The sequence below is a fragment of the Mandrillus leucophaeus genome, unplaced genomic scaffold, assembly GCF_000951045.1.
Source record: "Mandrillus leucophaeus isolate KB7577 unplaced genomic scaffold, Mleu.le_1.0 Scaffold224, whole genome shotgun sequence".
Classification (NCBI taxonomy): Eukaryota; Metazoa; Chordata; class Mammalia; order Primates; family Cercopithecidae; genus Mandrillus; species Mandrillus leucophaeus.
The window spans coordinates 1,007,407-1,029,213 of record NW_012102299.1 but is presented as its reverse complement, the minus strand read 5'-3'; the positions used below and the strand labels follow the sequence as shown (position 1 = coordinate 1,029,213).

At 39.1% G+C, this 21,807-nt stretch overlaps 1 protein-coding gene across 1 annotated transcript in view; it reads right to left on the bottom strand.

Moving 5' to 3' along the window:
• Positions 1–2,896: 2,896 nt before the first annotated feature.
• ATP13A5 (ATPase type 13A5) overlaps positions 2,897–21,807 on the bottom strand; it is a 115,311-nt gene continuing 96,400 nt past the window's right edge. Inside the window, exons 26-30 of the mRNA XM_011981337.1 lie at positions 17,841–18,015; positions 12,837–13,039; positions 7,513–7,601; positions 4,878–4,958; positions 2,897–3,406 (exon numbers count right to left, since the gene is read on the bottom strand). Coding sequence (XP_011836727.1) covers positions 3,146–3,406; positions 4,878–4,958; positions 7,513–7,601; positions 12,837–13,039; positions 17,841–18,015 — 809 coding nt within the window. The 3' untranslated portion in view covers positions 2,897–3,145. The remainder of the gene's footprint in view (positions 3,407–4,877; positions 4,959–7,512; positions 7,602–12,836; positions 13,040–17,840; positions 18,016–21,807) is intronic.

Below are 21,807 nucleotides of genomic sequence, written 5' to 3'. Positions count from 1 at the left end.
GTCTTGTACCTGTTAAACTTACTTACCTTTTACCCCAGGGCCAGAAATACTCAACAAGCTAATTGCAGGGTTCATAAGAATAGTAATAGAAGGAGTTGTGTGCTGCAGTCTGGGCCACAGAGACCCTATATCCCGTCCCTTCTTTTTCAGTAATTCTTTCCCTTTCTTATGGCACCAACTCTGTCTCCAGTAACCCTCACTCTCTTCTTCCACTGGTCTTCTGGGGAGGTGTGAGTGTCTCCTACCAGGAGCCAATGTCTAAAATTTCTCTTTCATTTTTACTCTAAATTCAAATCTCTGTTCCTTTTATGCCCTGTTCCCAATAGTTAAAAACAAAAAAACAAAAAACAGGCCGGGTGCGGTGGCTCACGCTTGTAATCCCAGCACTTTGGGAGGCCGAGGCGGGCAGATCACGAGGTCAGGAGATTGAGACCATCCTGGCTAACATGGTGAAAACCCATCTCTACTAAAAATACAAAAAAATTAGCCAGGCATGGTGGTAGGCGACTGTAGTCCCAGCTACTCAGGAGACTGAGGCGAGAGAATGGCGTGAACCTGGGAGGCAGAGCTTGCAGTGAGCCGAGATGGTGCCACTGCCCTCCAGCCTGGGTGACAGAGAGAGACTCCATCTCAAAAAACACTAAAAACCGTTTTTTAGTATTGTCAAGTTAAGATGAGACTGGCAGTAGCATAATGTGTTTCCTTTCCCAAGGTGCGCTTGCTTTTCAGTAAAGGATGCCTACACAGGGCAAATCTTAACCTGAAGCAGCAGAACGGGGTGCGGTAGAATTACTGCAGCCACCAGTGGGAGAAGGAGCAAAATCTGAAGTCAAGAATCTCTTGAGAGCCTCAAGTGCAGCCTTGCTAGAGAACTCTGGATGTCTCCACTCCAGAAGACTGTCCTGTCTGTGGGAGATAATGTCATAAATGCACTTTTAAATTAAATTCATGGATTCATGTTCACATTGGTGGTGTTTGAAGGTGCGGTAGTTTTCACTCTTAGAGGTCAGCTCATGAAGGTAGTCATCAGTTTCCCATAAAAATGGTTCCTCTTGATGATGGCCAGCTAAGACTGTCCAGCTTGTGTTTCCTGGAGGTGATTATTTGATATCATATAATTGTGCTTTTATGCTTTTATGAAATGATTTTCCCAAGGCTGTTAAACCTTTTTCTGATCATATTTTTAACAGTCAGGGATGGAGTTCAACTTTATCACATTTCAAGAATAAAAATTATGAAATAAAGATCATCGTCCACCAGAAACCTTATAGGTTGTAGGAGAAAACCTGGGGAGGGGAGGGGGAAAGCCTATACTGTTATTGAATCTATTAAAAAAAATCTTTTTATGCTATCTAAATGTTATACAGTGTATCAGTTGAATCTTTTCATTCTAAAAGTCAGATTACTAAATGCAGATGTCAGCTCAAGGAACTTGAACTACCATTTTTTAAATTTGATACATAGTTTATAATCATAAACTAAAAATCTCTTTTTAAAACTTTTGTCTTGTTACTGGTAACTGCTAAATTATACACATTGTAGAAATTATTACTTTCCAGAGAGCTGTGAACACAAGAAATGGTTAAAAAGCAAACAAACAAAATTTAAACACAGAAGGATTGTTTTTATAGGAATTTGCATTTACGCTAGTGGTTTGTGTAACATTTATGACTTACTGTAGTAAATTTCATGTTGAAAACATTCTAAGATGTCAGAACTGTAAAGTCAAGGCTGTCATATGTTGAATCTGTACATCATGGTATTAGGCACATAATTGGCACTCATGTAATGGAACTGGTTAACTAATTGCCTATGATCTGTTAAATTAGCAAAATTAGATTTATCGTTATAAGGCAAGCCTAGTAGGTAATTTAAAATGTGCACTAGAAATAAATTTTCTCTCAAGTTTCTGGTGAGGGTGATATATAAAAGGTAATAGTGTACAGAACATATTTGTAAAGGATGCACCCTTTCATGTGGTATTTAATGTGCATCTAATAGGATGATTTAGATAATTAAAAGATGAAATAGAACTTAAGGTTGTTTAGTAGCCTGAGAATTGTCATGCTGCAGTTACAAATATTATGAGTCCCTTTTCTAGCATTGTTTTTAAGATGAGTAATGTTGAGTTCTGGACAACTTTTAAGGTTAGAGCTTGAGGCCGGGCACAGTGGCTTACGCCTGTAATCCCAGCACTTTGGGAGGCTGAGGCGGGTGGATCACTTGAGGTCAGGAGTTTGAGACCAGCCTGGACAACATGGTGAAACACCATCTTTACTAAAAATACAAAAATTAGCTGGGCATGATGGTGGGTGCTTGTATCCCAGCTGCTCGGGAGGCTGAGGCAGGGGAATCACTTGAATCCGGAAGGCAGAGGTTGCCGTGAGCCAAAATTGTGCCACTGCACTCCAGCCTCAAAAAAAAAACAACAAAACAACTTGAGGTTTTAATGTGTAACAAGAAGTAAATAATGTTGCCATGCTTCTTAAAGTATAAGTATCTTTTTACAGTTCTAAACCTTCCTGTTCCCTGGCCCCAAAACAGTATACATTGAGTGATGCCAAACTTTGGAATTAACAAACATCTCCTTCATTCTACCACGTCCACATAATTCTGGCTTCTTATAGTTAGGGTTGAATTTCCGAAAGGGTTGATTGGGCCTTGTTTCTCTATGAAAAGCATAAAAGTGAAACAGAAAGAGGAACTGTGACCTTGGGAAAAGAGATATATGTAAATGTTCTTCACAAAGATTTAAGTAAACTTGTGACAACTAATGTGTTAGAGTAAAACTTTCAGAGACCAAATGTTCCCTCAATTTTTCTTTTTTTCAATCGATGTTCATACTACTAATTTGACTACAGTACCATGAAAGCTGTTCATGTTAAACAAAATAATACTATGCAAAATGAATACAGTTTGTTGAAAAGGATAACAGGAAATGCATTCTTTTTCTCTCATTGGTAAAGCATACAGTCAGAATAAGCCTATCTAAGGTCTTTTGCTGCTAGGTTTAATGCATTGAAAATATGCTTTGAGTGCTTGAATGGAGAGAGGAAAGATAAGGGGAGAGTATCATCACTTCTCCACAATGTGTTAATTTTGGGAGAAAAGCAATGCTGTTCAGCATGTACGACAACAATTCTGATTACAGCCTGGTCCAAAAATGCTGTTCTGTGGGTTGGCTTCCCAGTTTGAGTTTTCTTTCTGGAATCTGTTCATGGCTTTCATAGCCTCTGTTGATGTAGAATCCATTTTTGCCATCACCTGAATAATCTGTCCTGTTTGTGGGAGGCCAGGTTGAGTCTTCTGCCAGCTTCTTTTGCCAAGTCCTATATTGACTTTTAGAGTAGAATCCAAATTCTCTTTTGATCAACAGCCAGAGCTCATGATTTTGAAGGATGGCATCCTGAAAAATCAGATGGGAAAGACAATCAATTTATTGCGCAGGTGCCCCTGCAGCCAGGCCGCTGGCCACCACACCTGCCCCCTTTTCCCCAGGCCTCCCTCTGAGCTGTGCTTATTGCTGCTGCATCTACGTCTCCTTTTCCAAGTCCTGGAATTCTTCCCTTAAGAAGCAAGAGGGTGCTTGTGTTCACATAAATCTGCCAAAAACTTCCTTTCCACACATTTCCTGGTTAAGTCCTGGCTAGGGATTTTCTTAGAATGATTTTACCCTCAGACTGAAATGATAACAGCAGTAACGTGCTCAAAATGAAGAAAAGAAAAATCACCATTAGCCCTGCTACCTGCCACCTGCCATGTAAAAGGTGTCAAATAAGAGTTTGTTGAATAAAGTGTTGAACTCTAGAAATCAAATGGTTGTTGGTTTTCATTTTTTGAGAGTTTTCTTTTGTTCACATGACCACACAATTTCTATCCATTTATAGTAATGAAATTGGTCAAATTTTGCATCCCACTTTTATTTATGCTAAACTTTCTGTGGTAAACAATTTTTATGTAGCTTTAGCCTTTTAAAAATATTATTTTATTATGATAAGAATGTAGGTACAATATGATTAATAATCATTTTTAGTGACTGTTTAGCATTTCCTCAAATTGCTGTATAGCTATTTAAACAAACAGCATCTCAACAACACTTAAGTTGAATGTAATATTTTGCCACTGTAGATAATATTATAAGTGCCTTCATACATGTAGTATTTTTCTCTTCTTTGGGGTTATTAAAACATACAGTCTCAAAAATGGAATCCCTGAGTTAAAGAGTATGAGAAAATTTAAACATACTATATACAATGAGGTGTAAATATATTTTAAAATTTGGTTGATCCCTTTTCCAAAAAGTCTTAAAGCACATGAGTTAAAACAAAACTCTCCTTTTACAAAAAGGAACTCTCCTTTTACAAAGATAGTACTTGAACCTCTTACTAAGTGGGTAAAGTCATTTAGTGACACTGAGTAGCAAAGAAACACTGTAAGGGGAAGACCTTCACGAAAAGGAATTGACTAGAATAAGCAACGGCTTCTCCCCTTTCTTAGGAAACCCTCCGGAAGGCAGTTCTTCACTCTAAAAAGTCTCATTGAGTTTTAGGGTTAGAAGGTCACTTGGTCTAGTCTTTACTAGATTGTTGAAAATATTAGAAAAGTGCAATACCAGTGCATTAATGGAAGCAAAATTAGAATTAATTCATGTTTTGCTTTCTATGTGAAGATATCAAGAGCATTTCTATGCAGACTTCAAATAATTGTAAATCATTCCCCCCACAATTTTCCCCCAAAAGAATATGTACCATTTTAATAAACCCTTAATAACTGTCATTCTGGGGGATCAAAGTGGTTGCTCTAGAAAATAAGCACCTGTTGAAAATGAGATCCTTAATTTGTTTATCTTCCTAGAAAAAATACAGAGATTACTTTACCTCTACAAAGAAAGTCACACAGAATTGGGTGAGGGTTACCACCAAAATTAAAACCCTCCACGATGTTACGGTTGGGATCAACTGTTGAAAAACAAATACCATTATTACATTTTTCATACTTTACACTTTGAAAAAAGACCATATTATTTATGTATTTCTAATAACTCTCTGAGCTTAGAGGTGGGCATTACTTTACAACTGAAGGACCCACAGCTGCTACATAAATGGCAGAGCCAGACTTCGAAGGAGAATGGACGACCTCTTGGCCTGTGTAGCGTTGACAGCCTAACGGTGTCTACTGAGAAATATGCCCTGAATCACAAATATAAGACAGGACATTTTGGAGGCTCTATGTCTCTCTTCATTTTTATCTTTTCAAACAGAAAAGGATAACATTAAATCATTCATCAAATAATGTTAATACTTCTGATTTTCCCAAAGCAAATTCTACCTGAAATTCATTCGTTAAGGAGGACAGAGAAATGTAAGTATATTTTGATTGAAACTAGATGCAGATTGCTCCTGGCCCTATATCTGATGGCTTAATGAAAGTTGAATGAACCCTTCAAACCCCCCAGTTTTTAAAATTTAAGGGTACACACTGATCATTAAATACAATTATTTGAAGTGTGAGAGCCGTAACTTCCCACGGCTGCATGATAGCTTCCCACGGCTGTCTCCATAGCGAAAGGCTAGTTACACAGCCTTTTTTCTGAGACTCCACCCAAGAGTAGAATATTTATGACTGACTGCGTGTGGGACTGAACTCCCTTGAGAACAAAACCCACTGACCCTCCATACTATCTAAATGCTCATCCCTAATTCTCACCCCTATGCTGATACTGGTTATTTCAAAGTAATACTTTGTCATTTTTTCCCCAGGTGGAGACAGTCTTTATCAAGTTGTGAAATACAGCAAACTGGAAAGGGTGGTTTGGATTAAAGGGTTGTTTGGAAAAGTTGGGTCAGATTCTAGCAGAGAACCTGGCTCTTTTTCTCATGGCTGCCACCACTCCGATCCAGGAGAACTAACTCTTCTCCATCCCTTGACCTGGAAGGCACTTGATTTTGAATTATTTGTTTAATTTTGAGATGGAGTCTCGCTCTGTCTCCCAGGCTGGAGTGCGGTGGCACAATTTCAGCTCACTGCAACCTCCGCCTCCCTGGTTCAAGCCATTCTCCTGCCTCAGCCTCCCGAGTAGCTGGGATTACAGACACCTGCCACGACACCCAGCTAATTTTTCTATTTTTAGTAGAGACGGGATTTTAACATGTTGGCCAGGCTGGTCTCGAACTCCTGACCTCAAGTGATCCACCCACCTTGGCCTCCTAGAGTGCTGGGATTACAGGCATGAGCCACCGTGCCTGACCCTGGAATTACTTATTTATGCAATGGTTTTCTCTCCTCGCTTCTAAACTACTTGAGAGCAGTGACCACACCTTATTCGTCTTTGTAACTCCAGTACCAAACTCACTCTGGAGCTTCGTGTTTGATAAATAAATGAATGACTGGGTTTTCATTTCCTAATTGCTTCTCTCCTCTCACATGTAGTCTTCCTGCCATCATGTAATTAATCTGTCTTCACTGCCCTGCTGAGAAGCCTGTTCAGATCGCTTCATTCGCTCCATGTCGCTCTTGGCATAAAGTCTAAACTTCTCTAGCTGCCTCCATCCATCCATGCCTGCCTTTATTATTCATTCTCGTTCATACTGCACAGCACATGGCCTCAGTTTTAGCCAGTCTTCTAGTGCTTGGGTAAGCCTTGCTTTTGATTTCTGTCTCTGCCACCCTACATTCATTTGCATTTCTAAGACAAAAGCTCTTTCAGTCCTCCTTGCTTCTTATGCTGTTCTTGTTGGGAATATCCCTACCTAGCAAAATGTAGCCTATCCTTTTCGACCCAGGTCAAGTTGCATGTCATCCATGAAATGTCTCCCATGACAGCCACAGTCCACAGTGAGGCCTCCTCCTTCTATGTTCTTCCCAGTTCTGTCTGTTTTCACACACTCTTCAAGTATGGATAGCCTCAGGTAGCATTCCAGTATGTCTCATCTTCACAGCAAATCTATGACTCGGAGGTCAGGAGCCAATCCTTCTCTTTCTTTTATTTCTCTCACAATACTGGGTCCAAGAATTAGTTCAATAACCTCTTGATGAATTAAATTTTAACCCAGGGCATCCTGGATCAAATTATATCCACGGATATAAAGCTTCATATAGTCAATGTCTGACAAAACATGACTGTCTTACAAGTCTGTATTTTCTTTCCCTTTATAACTACATTATAAAGGATTTCTATGATATGGTTTATTTTTTTGAAAATTGTACTTGGAAAATTATTGTATTATTGCATTAATTTTATTGTATTGGTATAACATAGCATAATAAAGTATCCAAACATAATGTTTCAGGTAGGTACAGGATAAATGGACCCAATAGTATTGATAAAGTGAAAACCATTGGAGGCCAGTGTAGGTGAAATCCAGATATCTTATTTGCCCTTCTAGTACATAGAAATAGCCTCACAGTATTTGGTGGTCAAAGAGAACACAGTAATAATTGACTTGTGAATTACAGTGAATACACGGTCCATGTACATAAGTCATGCCAGATGTGCAAATGAATGCCACTTACCTCCATTCCACGGTAGATAACTTGAAAGTCAGAAAACAGAATGAAAATTGTGAGGCCCAAGGCAGCTAGCAGCAGCAATGAAAATATATCTGAGGAAATACCAAACATTATTTTTAGATGTTAAAAAGAATGTTTCTTATAATCTGGCACACATTGCAGAATCAATTATCTCTGTTGGGCAAATACCAGATATATCTTCAGATGTTTTGATATATCCTCATATGTTTTGAAATATGTTCTAATGCTTATAAGATGAAGGTAATATCTTAGAATCTTTCCTTGAAAGTTTGGATGTAGAAGACTGTTAATCAAATGTATTATAGTAACGTCCATGAAGCTGCTGCCCTGGTTCACTATCACTGTGTGTCCAAGTGAGTTGTGCTTGCATGGGATAAACAGTCTTCTTGTCACCATCTCATTCTTCCTCATTGCCTAGAGAATAAAGTTCAGGGATCCTCTACTGACATTCAAGGCCTTCCACAATCTGGGCCCAATCAACCTTTAACCTGGTCTCTGACTACTCTTCCTTATGGGCAACTGGAAAGGTAAACCATAAAACCTCCAGCTTCCACGGAGGCCCAACACTCCAGCTTCTGTGTCTTTGTTAAACAAAAATGCCCTATGTACATAACAATATTCTTGTCTTGGCATGCTCCAATTTTTCTTTCCTCTTTTTTTTTTTTTTTTTTTGAGACGGAGTCTCTGTCGCCCCGGCTGGAGTGCAGTGGCACGATCTTAGCTCACTGCAACCTCTGCCTCCCTGGTTCAAGCGATTCTCCTGCCTCAACCTCCTGAGTAGCTGAGACTACAGGTGCCTGCCACCACGTGTGGCTAATTTTTTCTTTTTTTTTTTTCATAGAGACGAGGTTTCACCATATTGGCCAGGCTGGGCTCGAACTCCTGACCTGTGATCCACCCGCCTCAGCCTCCCAAAGTGCTGGGATTACAGGTGTGGGCCACAGCGCCCGGCCTCCAATTTTTCTTAACCCAGTTAAAATACCACTTCCTCTTCAGAGAGTAAGACTCCCTTACAAAAGCTTATTTCATATAGTATGTATCATACTCTGCTTTGCATGATCTTAATTCATGTATCAACTGGACTGTGACCATTTGAAAATGGCTTTGTCTCTGGTTCTCTGGGACTCTGACTTGAAAAAGTAAATGAGAAATTAGCATGTACATCTGTTGCATTCCTTCTTTCCATCCTGCCCAAATTGTTTTAATTTTGGGAGCTAAACTTCCCAGATGCACTGTGCCAGCATCTCTGTTCTTATTCCCAACCTCACCCACTCCTCTGCCAGAGCTTTTAGCAGAGCACTTTAGAGGTGGTACCTTAGAAATATCTTTTTTAATAGAATTATCACCTTCAGGCCCAAACAATAGCATTGAATCAGCATTGCCATGATACAGATGATTCTGATAGTCCTGTAAAGTTACAAATAAATGAACAAACTAAGTTTTCTCTTACACTCTACCTCATTTATTCAGTGTTGCTCTAGTCTCCCCACCCCCAACTCTCTATAGGCCTCTACCAACCCGAAATCTGAGGCAACTGCCCCTTGATAGCAGGCTCTATTTTTGAAGTGAACAGAGTTCTGTTTTCATCCTTGAGCACCTACACACACCCTCAATATTTATTCATGCCACACTTTATGTGTATAAATAAACGCAGCACCTCTCAGAAGTGCCTGAGAAGGGTATGAGGCAGACAGAAGAAAAGTAGGAATTGCATCTCTCAAGATAATCTAAATGGCTTGGTGATACGATTTCAGGAAATGGCTGTGGATTTTTCATTTACTTCATGGATTTGGAGTCCCAGGAACCCAGAGCTGGAAAGAAGAGGGTGCCTGAAAGGTCTGTTCTGATGAAGGCCTGGACCTCACTAGCGACTGGGGCTGAGTGGTGTGCACATCACTGTCTAATGGTCTAAAAACTAGGCCTCGCCTGTGCACAAGTGAGCAACGTAGAAACAAAATTATAAGGTCATCTTTTAAAATTCAGCTTTGATTGAAAAGAGGTAATAAAGAGTTGAATGTTGGCTCTTGTTGGTTAGTTGATGCTGCTGGGGAATCATGAAAGAATAGGGTTCTGTTAATGCAGGTGCTTTAGGAAAGCAAATCCTGTGGAAGCCATTACACTTTATTTTCAGAGAAGGTTAGTAAATGTTCACACTTGTTTCCAGAAAAGTTAAGCCTCTACTTTTTCTATGTCTTCTCATCATAAAGTTGAGTTTCTGTCAAAGGCTGTTAAAAAGGGCAAAGAGTTTTCTCTTATATCAAAATAAAGTTGCTTGTATATTTTAATAGTAGTTCCAAAGGCTTTTGACTTACAACCTGAGAATATATGTTTGTTATCACATTACATTGGTTAGCATAGCCATATGCTAAATTGTAAAACATTTTACATTTAAAATTATCAGTTATGTTGGGTACAGGGGTTTTAATTTACCCACAAGCTTTATGTCACTGTGAGGGCACTAATGTACCTCTAATCCACTCAATTCATGTAAAAGGACCTTGCAGCTACTATTAAAATTGAAGTACTAGGCCGGGTGCAGTGGTTCACCCCTGTAATCCCAGCACTTTGGGAGGCCGAGGCGGGTGGATCACGAGGTCAGGAGTTCAAGACGAGCCTGGCCAAGATGGTAAAACCCTGCCTCTACTGAAAATACAAAAAAAAATTAGCCAGGTGTGGTGGTGGGCACCTGTAATCCCAGCTACTTGGGAGGCTGAGGCAGAGAATTGCTTGATCCCAGGAGGCGAAGGTTGCAGTGAGCCGAGATCGTGCCACTGCACTCCAGCCTGGGCAAAAGAGCAAGACTCCATCTCAAAAATAATAATAATAAAGTGCTAGACAACAAATATATTCTGCTTGTAAAATACATTTATAATTTTTAAAGTTATTAATGTATAACAACACCATGCATTTCCTGTGTATTAGTGATAACCCATCAGAAAATATAATGGGAAAGTCATTCACAATATAACCAAAAATATAAAATAGAAAGGATTAGTTTTTGTTTTGTTTTGTTTGAGACAGAGTCTTGCTCTGTTGCCAAGGCAATTCTCCCTGCCCCAGCCTCCCAAGTAGCTGAGATTACAGGTGCCCACCACCACGCCTGGCTAATTTTTGTATTATTTAGCAGAGACGGGGTTTCACCGTGTTGGCCAGGCTGGTCTTGAACTCCTGACTTCAGGTGATCTGCCCGCCTTGGCCTCCCAAAGTGCTGGAATTACAGGTGTGAGCCACCGCGCCTGGCCAGATTAGTTTCTTAAATCAATGTGCAGGCAGGATTTGTAATGGAGAAAACAACAAATATTTACTAAGAGACATTAACAAAAAGCAAGAATAAATGGGGAGACATGACATGTTCCTAAATTGGAAGATTAAGTTATATACCAACATAAATTCTTCCCGAAGTATCAAAAGCCCAAAGGGAAATTTTAAAAGCCTTGCAATTCATTCTAGAGTTTATCTTAAAGAATGAACAGGAAAGAAAGAGTTTTTAAAATGAGGAATAATGAGGGTACACTGATCTTGCCACTTATTAAGTAAAACATTATAAAACTATACGTTTTAAAGTATAGTGGTAAATCAAGAATAGACTGATGTTTAAAAACAGAAAAGATAGTCTGGAAACTATACAGACATATATATATAAACATAATTCATAATATAAATGATGTACAAATATATATGAAGATAGTTACAATAAAGGTGGTATATTCAGTGGAAAAATAATATTAAAAACTCAATAGTCAATAAAAGCTGCTAGCAAAACCAGTTGACTAGTTGCAGAAACTTGTTTTAATCCCTACCTCAAACTATATACCAAAATTAACATTAGATTTTAAAAGCACTTCAAAACTAATGATAATTATACTATTTAATAATTAGAAAAAAACTTCCTGTGCATAAAGACAATGGAAAAAAGATCATGAAAAAAATGCAAACTAAAACCAAACGAGACACTATTTTCTAAAATCTTATCAGACCAGCACAAATTTTGTTTTTTAACTAGTACTTCATGTTGGATGTACTATTAAGAAGCATACCCTCTTGAAAACAACTGATAAGAGTGAAAATCAGTACAAACTTTCTAGAAAGCAACTTCAAATTGTGTATTCCAGGCTTTGACATTTTCACACTATTCCACCAGTTAACTGAATTTTGTTATCCTAAGGAAATAAGAGGCTAAGTCAAAGTAATTTACACAAGTATATTTTTATAGCATTATCATACTGAAGCCAGTTACATGATAGACAGGGTGACCGTCTTTATCATGCAATATCTGGATAGGTATCATGTATCTAGTTTGCCTTGACATTCTCTGTTTAAGCCTGGCATAATTATTAATCGTGTCTCACTTCACTCCTAAAGAGTGTCCCAGTCTGGTCAATAATGATGGGGCATATTCTCTGGCTTCTTTGGCCTGATGATTTTTTTTTTTTTTTTGAAACAGGGTCTTGCTCTGTCACCCAGGCTGGAGTGTAGTGGTGTGATCCCAGCTCACTGCAGCCTCGAACTCCCAGGCTCAAGCAATCCTCTCACCTCAGCCTCCCCAGGTAGCTGGGACTATAGGCAAGAGCCACCATGCCCAGCTAATTTGTAAAAGATTTTTTTAGAGACAAGGTCTCACTGTGTTGCCCAGGCTAGTCTCAAACTCCTGAACTCAAGCAATCCTCCCACCTTAGCCTCCCAAAGTGCTGGAATTACAGGAGTGAGTCACCACTCCCAGCCTTAGCTGAGAGGATCTTAATTGTAGCTTCGAAGAGTTTCTTTAAAACTCTACTTAAATTAATATACTGGGAAAGTAAATAAGATTTTTTGAGCCCCGATTATAAGCGTCAGATCCTTTACATAAATTGTGCTAGGCCCATTCCATAAACTGCTTTGTTTAGTCCTTCCCTCAGGACTTAACAAATTAAGGATACTCCCTCCCATTCTGCCAATGAGGAAACAAGGTCATAGAACAGTTAAAGGAACTTGCCCAATGTTACAAGGCTAAAGAGGTCAATTTACATTTGAACTGGTTAAAGCCTTTTATAAAGTATCTTCACATGCATGTGTGTATTTAAAATGATTCTTGATGACTCACAATAGGACAAGACTCGCGACAGTTAAATGATGTCCGTGCTTATCTGCAAACAAGCAGATTTCTGCACGTGGGCTCTACCACCTATGATCACGGCATTCAACAACAATTTTAGAGTCATGCAGTTGTTTCTCCCTCAGCCCATCATTTCACCAGTGAGGTACAACTCTAGGGTGAGAAAGGGAATGGGAAAGTATTCAGAAAGAAAAATTAAACTTTATATACTTACAGTTTGTATAGATGGGTTTTCGAAACGGCTTTCCCTTAGAAAAGATGAATGCTACTGCGATATAGTTGATGGTGGTGATGGGCCACAGTGTGGTGGTCTCAAAACTTAAAATTGAACCAGGAATCAGAGTTGCATTTCCAGTCCAGTTTCTTTCCAGACTCATAGTTGTTGAAAAATTACTTTGGTTGGCCAGGAAACACTCACTACAAAAGAATCACCAGTGTTTATGAAACATTTTATTCCATTTTTATCCATTAGGTGGAAAAAAATAGTTTAATCACTACCATGGGATTTTAGCTTTCAAACTATGTCAGCCAGTAACTACCAAGACATATTCTGTTCACCCCTTGCAATGACAAAGCAGAAATAAAAGGAAGTCAAGATTGTTCTTTGTCCGGCATTCCATTTGGAACAAGTGATCTACCTTGAAAGGGCCTGAATGACAATATTTTATGAATTCCTATCAATTCAAAGAGTAAATACACCATGTCAATTAAGCTGTGTGTGTGTTGTTTTCTCTTCTGTGGACTAAGCAAGACTCCTAACATGGGTTTTGAGTTTGAGTCTCCCACTCCAATTTACTTCCCTTGCATAGCTAAAGGATCTTCCTGAAAATCTGAACATGACAATCTGCTGCTTATAAGGGGTCTACGGCTCTATTTTGCTGATAAATTAAGCTCAAACTTCTCCAACTGGCCTATGAGATCTCTGCATCCTGGTCTCACTCTACCTTTTCCGTCTTACCTTTTGCCACTCCTCCCATGCTCTATACACTCCAAACATACAGGATTATTCCCTGTTCTCCACATATCAATTTGCATACCTGTTGGGTTGGATGTGCTATTGCCTTTAACTGAGATATAACATCCATCCTTCAAACATCTCTGCATCAAAAGTAAAATGCCTTTACTTTTGCTGGCAAGTGGAAGTAGTGCCCACAAGAGAAAAGGCATTTTAAAAAATGTTATCTCAGTTAAAGGCAATAGCACATGTAAATAAAGAATTGCAAAACAACTACTTTTGCAAGCTCATTGTTTAGCAATTCTTTATTTACATAATTTTATTTTATGTCTTTGGGATGTGAATTCCTAGAATATAGGATTTTTTTGTGGTTTTATTTTTTGGTTTTAATCAAATTTACAATAGATTTTTGGCACCTAGCACAGTGAGGTCACAATATTTACTCAAAAAAAAAGATATTTGCCCAAGATATGAGCTTTCCCAGTCCTGATTGATCTATTTCCAGTGTTCTTTTTTTTAAATAATTAAACCAATAAATTAGTTTCCACCAGCTTTCTTGCTCAGCTTGAAACTTTTAAACCACTATTACAACTGTTTATAAATGATTCATTTTCTAACGTGAACTCAAATGCAAGACTTAATACTTATTATCCTAGGCTCCCTGTAGTCTAGAAGTGTGCTTTGCACATACAGGCACACTTTGCTTTATTGTATTTCACTTTATTGTGCTTCCCAGATACGGCGTTATTTACAAATTGAATGTTTGTGGCAACCTTGCATTTAGCAAGTCTATTGGCACCATTTTTTAACACTGTGTGCTCGCTTTGTCTCTGTGTCACATTTTGGTAAATTCTCGCAATATTTTAAACTTTTTGAAATAATTACTACCTCTATTATTGTGATCTGTGATCAGTGATCTTTGCTGTTTCTATCGTAATTGTTTTGAGATGCCACGAACTGTGCCTTTATAAGAATGCAAATTTAATCAATAAATATTGTGTGTGTCTGACTGACTGACTCTGCATCTCTTTTCCTCTCCTGGGGCCTCCCTATTCCTTGAGAGACAATAATATTGAAATCTGTTCAATTAATAATCCCACAGTGGCCTCTAAGTGTTCAACTGGAAGGAAGAGTCACATGTCTGTCTCTTTAAATAAAAAACTAGAAATGGGTAAGCTTAGTGAGGAAGGCATGTCAAAATCCAAGACAGGCCAAAAGCTAGGCCTCTAGCACCAAACAGTTAGCCAAGCTGTGAATGCGAAGTAAGAGTTCTTGAAGAAAATTAAAAGTGTTATTCCAGTGAACACATGAATGATAAGGAAGTAAAATGGCCTTATTGCTGATATGAAGAAAATTTCAGTGGTCTGGATAGTGGATCAAACCAGCCACAACATTACTTTAAGCCAAAGTCTAATCCAGAGCAAGGCCCTAACTCCCTTCAATTCTTTGAAGGCTGAAGGCGGTGAGGAAGCTGCAGATGAAAAGTTTGAAACTAGCAAGAGGTTGGTCCTAAGACTGAGAGAAAGAAGGTGTCTCTATATGTAAAAGTACAAGGTGAAACAGCAAGTCCTGTAGCAGCTGCAGCAAGTGATCCAGAAGATTTAACTAAGACAATTAATGAAGGTGACTACACAGCGCTCAGTGGAAATGAAACAGCCTCTTCTATTGGAAGAAGATGTCTTCTAGGACTTTAATAACTAGAGATGTCAATAACTGGATTCAAGGCTCCAAGGGAGAGGCTATCTCTCTCATTAGGGGCTAATGCAGCTGGTGACTTTAAGTTGATGCCAATGCTCATTTGCTATTCTGAAAATCCTAGGGCCCTTAAGGATTATGCTAACTCTACTTTGCCTGTGCTCTAGAAATGGAACAACAAAGTATGGATGACAGCACATCTGTTTACAGCATGGTTTACTGAATATTTCAAGCCCACTGTTCAGACCTACTGCTTAGAAAAAACAGATTCCTTTCAAAATGTTACTGTTTATTGACAATGCATCTGGTCACCCTCCAAGAGCACTGATGGAGATGTATAAGGAAATTAATGTTTTCATGCCTGCTAATACACATCTATTCTGTAGTCCATGGATTAAAGAGTAATTTCAAATTTCAAGTCTTATTTTTTAAGAAATACACTTTGTAAGACTATAGCTGCCATAGAGAGTGATTTGTTTATTGGATCTGGGCAAAGAAAATTGAAAACCTTGTGGAAAGAATTCAACATTCTAAATGTCATTCATAACATTCACGATTCATGGGAGAAGGTAAAAACATCAACATTAACCAATATTAACGGAAGTTTGCAAGAAGTTGATTCAACCTTCATGAATGACTTTTTGGGGTTCAAGACTTCGGTGGAGGTTGTAACTGTAGATATGGTGGAAATAGCAAGAGAACTAGAATTAGAAGTGGAGCCTGAGATGTGACTGAATTGCTGCAATCTCATGATAAAATTTGAATGGATGAAGAGTTGCTTCATATGGATGAGCAAAGAAAGTGGTTTCTTGAGATGGAATCTGCTCCTGGTGAAGATGTTGTAAACATTGTTGAAATGAAAATAAAGGATTTAGAATATTATATAAGCTTACTGGACAAAGCACCAGCAGGGTTTGCGAGAATTGACTTCAATTTTGAAAGTACTGAAATGGGATAAAATGCTGTTAAACAGCCTCACTTGCTACAGAGAAATATCTCATGAAAGGAAGAGTCAATCAACGAGGCAAACTTTATTGTTGTCTTATTTTAAGAAATTGTCACAGCTGCCCTAGCCTGCAACAACCACTACCTTGATCAGTCAGCAGCCACTCAGCTTGAGGTAAGGCTCTCCACCAGCAAAAAGATTATGACTTGCTGAAGGCTCAGATGATCATTAGCATTTTTAGCAATAAATTTTGAAATTAAGGCACGTACTTTTTTAGACATAATGCTATTGCACACCCGATAGACTACAGTATAGTGTAAACATAACTTTTATATGGACTGGGAAACCAGAACTTCATGTGACTGGCTTTATTGCAATATCCACTTTATTGTGGTAGTCTGGAACCAAACCCACAATATCTCTGAGGTAGGCCTATAGTCGATGTTCCATAGTCACAAAGCATTTTTACAAAAAGAGGAACAGACAGACTAGATGGCCTGAATTATAGAGTTTAATACCAAAGAGTATCTAGTCCAATATATTTACATTAAGGTAATAAAATTGAGGGCCAGTATGGCACATCTAGTTAGTGATAGAGTCAGGAATTCTTAGAATTCCTGATTTCCTATCCATCCTCCTTTGGCTACAACATACTGTCTTCTAGGTTCAGTCAAAACTTGAGTTCTCTGAGTATATGCACTCCAATTTTGGAAAAAATCTAGTTTTGAAACGGAATGAGATTCTATATCCCTAGTTATACTTGAATTGCTGAATTTTTTTTTAAATCTGAATGACAACCTCATCATTTGCTAGTTTTCAATCTGTGTTTTTACTGATTTCTGGTGCTCTGTGGAGTGAGGGGCAGTTTGCACATGTCCTATTTCAAAGAGAGCAGCTCTTTTCCTGCCTTTTCTTTTACCGGCAGAAAGGCTTTGTCAGCAAAATAAAGCTTGAGCCATTGGCACTATAGCCTACCTCAAAAACATTAAAGCCCAGGGAAGTAAAGAGATTTATCCTGAATCCTATGTTCCAACTCAGTCAGAACAAGGATGCCATCAACTCACACTTTAATGTTCATTTGGGAAAAAGCAAAATAATGTAAACAAATCTCTCTCATATGTCTATATCAGGGGCCTGCAAACTACAGCCCACAGGCCAAATCTGATTCATCACCTGATTTTGTAGGTAATGTTTTATTAGAATACAGCCACACCCACTTGTTTACCTATTGTCTATGGCTGCTTTTGTGCTGCAACAGTGGAGTTGACTAGCTGCAAAGAGGCCATGTAGTGCACAAAGCCTACTTACGATCTGGCCCTCTACAAGAAATGTTTGCCAACCCCTGGTCTGTAAAATGTACAAAGTACCAGGGAATTAATATATTCATTCAGCCAACCAGTTGTTAGATCTATACATTAACAACCAATGTGACAGATCTCTTCCCACCCACTCCACCCCAGTAGTCCATAGATTAACTGTGTTCTGTCCCATCGTTTGAGTTTTGCAGCGACACAATTTTATTAATTAAAAGCTTTAGGGTATATGTTCAAGTCAAGTTATTCAATGTCATGGGTTATTTATTAAATCACCTTTCAAAAGGAACACTAAGAAAATGAACTTACCTATATTGGTAGACCTCACAATACCAAGGCTGCTGCTTCACATAGAGAAATGCACTGATCTGCACAATGCAGGAGAAACAGGAATTCAAAAATATTGACAGCAGCAAAGGGGGAGAAAGGAGCTGTCCTGCTGGTCTATATGGAGCCAGCTTTGGGTAGGCATGAGTTGAACTCACTGAAAGACAAATGCATTTTTTCCTATTACAATCTTATCATTGAGAATAAAAGGTTGAGATTGAGATACATATTATCTTGAGTCTGGCATTGGGATTCAGATTGAGCAGACATGAACAGAAGATTTACACCTAGGTAAGCACATTGCCTGGTGGCACATCCAGTCTGTCGTCACCTTCAGAAATAAAAAATAGTGGGTTAGAAAGTTATGTAATTATTAGATTTACCATATCACATGGTGCAAATATTTTCTCCATAACCAGATTGACCAGAAATTGTGTGTAAAAGAGGGAATGGCCTTCCTTATGGGACAAGCAGTACTAATATTATGTTTCAGTGATGACAGGAAAGTGGAGAGTTAGAATGAGGAGAATAAGGAGGAAGATAGCTAGATTCATCTTCATATGCTGGAAAATTAAAAAAAAAAAAAAACACTCACTCTATTATTCATTCCGCCAACTTTCTCTGAGCATGTCAGTGTGCCAGGCCCTGTGATAGGTGCCAGGCACTCTGATGAATGCCAGAGATGTGTTAAGTGTCTCTCTGGATACACAGGTGGATGGGGGACTGCTGCTGTATATTACATAAAGAAAAAGAACTCATTAAAAATACTGCTTCTGTGGGAGGCCGAGACGGGCAGATCACGCGATCAGGAGATCAAGACCATCCTGGCTAACATAGTGAAACCCCATCTCTACTAAAACAATACAATAAATTAGCCAGGTGTGGTGGCAGGTGCCTGTAGGCCCAGCTACTCGGGAGGCTGAGGCAGGAGAATGGTGTGAACCCAGAAGGCGGAGCTTGCAGTGAGCCGAGATCACGCCACTGCACTCCAGCCTGAGCGACAGAGCAAGACTCCGTCTCAAAAAAATAAAAAATAAATAAATAAACAAATAAATAATATTGCTTCTAAATGAGAATGTTAAACTATATTGTATTTTTGATTTCAGGGTTTTTTTTTTATTTAAAGGGTTTGGAAATAGGCAGAAATTAAAAAGAACTATTTAAAAAAGACATCTACATCCTTCTTAGTAGCTACATATTTGAACATGCTGATGAAAATGAAATGTATTTGCTTCTCAAGGCAGAGCAGGAAGGAAGCATGAGGAGGACAGGAATTTGAATTTAAAGATTGATATTGTAGTCATGTTTCAGTTCCTGTCTTCATACCTGTTACCTCTTCCCTTCTCACAGCTTAACACTGGTTTCTTTGATGTAAGGGAAAAAGTGGGGTGTGCATATTTAAGTGTGTATTTCTGCATGTACAGGTAGGGTAGGGGGAAATGGGTGTCCAATTTGGGATGATAAAACTCTATAGTAGGTCTCTGGTTTGTTCAATCTGTGTTCTGGGGTAATCATGTAAACTCCCTGGTCCTTCATTTTCTCACATATAAAGTGAGTGTGTTGGAATGCCTAAATGGTACCCAAAGGCCCTTTCAACTCTTTTATTCTAAAGCTCTATGACTAAGTCTTTACCTATACCAGATCAATCCATGTTTTCCTGGCAGGGTGCTGGGCTAGAGTCTGTGGGGTGTGCAGAGATGAGAAGTACATTCCACCTGCCTTCAAAGAGTTTGAAGTCCAGTGAAAGACACAGACAGATTGTGTAATAAAGAAGTTGGCTGGCTTTTCCTGGTATGTATCCTTTAAATCTTTGAAGTGCCCTGAGTGATAGGAGTATTTTTCTTATGCATGGTGGGCCTTGGGAGTTTATGCTAACAAGATGACTCATGGTGGGAATGAGGAGCGTTTGTGTTAAGATGACTCAGGAAGAGTCCTGCCAACGCCCAAAAGACCATCTATATGATTAGAGGGTGGAGCTTTGATCCACAAGATGTCAACCTGATCTCCAGTAGGGGAGTGGGGTTAGAGACAGAGTTTGACTTAACAGCCAATGATTCAATCAATCATGTCTATATAATGAAACCTTAATAAAAACTCCAGACGCTGAAGCTCAGGTGAGCTTCCCTGGTTGGTAGTACCCTGCATATTGTCACCCATCAATGTGCCAAGAGGGTGAGGCATCCTGACTTCACGGGGAAAGGACAATGGCAGTTTCTCTTGTTTGAAATCCCTAATAGACCTAGCCCTAGGTGTCTCTTCCTTTGACTGGTTCTGATTTATGTCTTTTTGCTATAATAAAACTGCAGTCATAAGTATAACACTTTCCTGAGTTCTGTAAATTGTAGCAAATTGTTGAACCTGAGGGAGTAATGGGAACTCCTAAGTTTGTAGCCAACTAATCAGAAGTTCAGGTGGTCTAGCGAGCCCCACACTTGAGGCTGGTGTCTGAAGTGAGGGCATTCTTGTGGAGGCTGTACCCTTAATCTCTAAAGTTTGCCCTAATTCTGGGTGGTTGGTGTCAGAAGCCATTGCTTGGGTCCACGAAGAAGGGGCCCACAGTGTGGTCTGTGATCAGTGCTGAGAAGTGTAAGGAATTGTGCTTCCAGGTCACAGAAGGCAGAAGCTTTACTGCTTGGAGTTCTCTCTGTATTCCAGTATCCAAAGCAGAATGTAGCTATAAATTCATAAAGAGGCTGCAGGTAGTGGAGAGAGGTAAAATTGCATCTCTGTGCATCTGGCTTCTACCTCTTTGGTCTTCCCTCTCATGCTCCTTGTAGTTTCTTGCCTTTCTTTTACACAGTAACTGTGGTAGACTGAATTGCTGGCTTCATAGTCGTGGGGTATACTCTGTCATCCCTTAATTTTGGGCTTCCCCGTGTGACTTTCTCTGGCCAAAGAGATGTTAACATAGACTTCAAACATGCTTGCACAGCTGGGCTTGCTCTATGGCTCTGCTTTCTGTGACTCACAATGAGAAAATACCAAATCTGTCCATTCAACCTGGCCTCAGAATGAAAAATGTGGAGTAGACCTGAATCAAATCCAAAAGCGTTAACCAAGATCAACTGATCTAAATATTAGAGTGCACTGGCTCAGCTGTGCTCACCTAGATCAGCTAAATGGCAATCAACTTACAGACCCATGAATGGGAAGAATAACTGCCTGATGGTATAAATGCTGAGTTTTGGCGGTGGGTTGTTACACAGCATTATTGAGGCAATACCTAATGCCTACAGCGTTCTTACACAGAATATTCTGACTTTCTCCATGTTAGAGACTCTTACTCCTTCTGACAGAGAATCTGTATACCTGATTATAAATAAAAATAATTTTATGGCTACCATTGGGGGACATCTATTAGGTTTCAGAGGCTGTACTGTTTATAAACATGATTTTTATTTCCTTAAAAGCAAAATAGGTAAATTTTACAGGTGAAGAAACTGAGGCTCAAAAAATTAGTTTCCTTTGCTTAAAAACCCAGTTAGTGAGTGACAGCATGGCACTGGAAACCCAAGTATTTATGATTGTGAAGCCCTATGTTCTCTGCTCTACAGCATATTGCAGTATGATGCATCTCAAAAATTAAAAGAACAAAATGAGGAGCCCTGCAATACAAGCTTGGATAGTAGTACTGTTTATGAGGATCCCCCCAAAAAACTTTTCTGCATTATCTGGGTTTCCTTAAAATGATGATGATATATGCTATCAGATTGTATTCAGAGGAATACTAACTTCTGAAGTGTTATACAGCATTCAAAATTAATCATTCTCCCTTCTGAGTTCCCACAACACATTACTCACATTGCTGCTATAGTGCAGGGTGTCTTGCATTAAATCTAGTTGTTTACATCTGTGCTCAGCAGACTCTGAGCTCCCTGAAGGAAGAAATCCTGTCTCATTCCACATTCTGTTTCTTACTAAACCCAGCACCGGATCTATTGCATGGGAA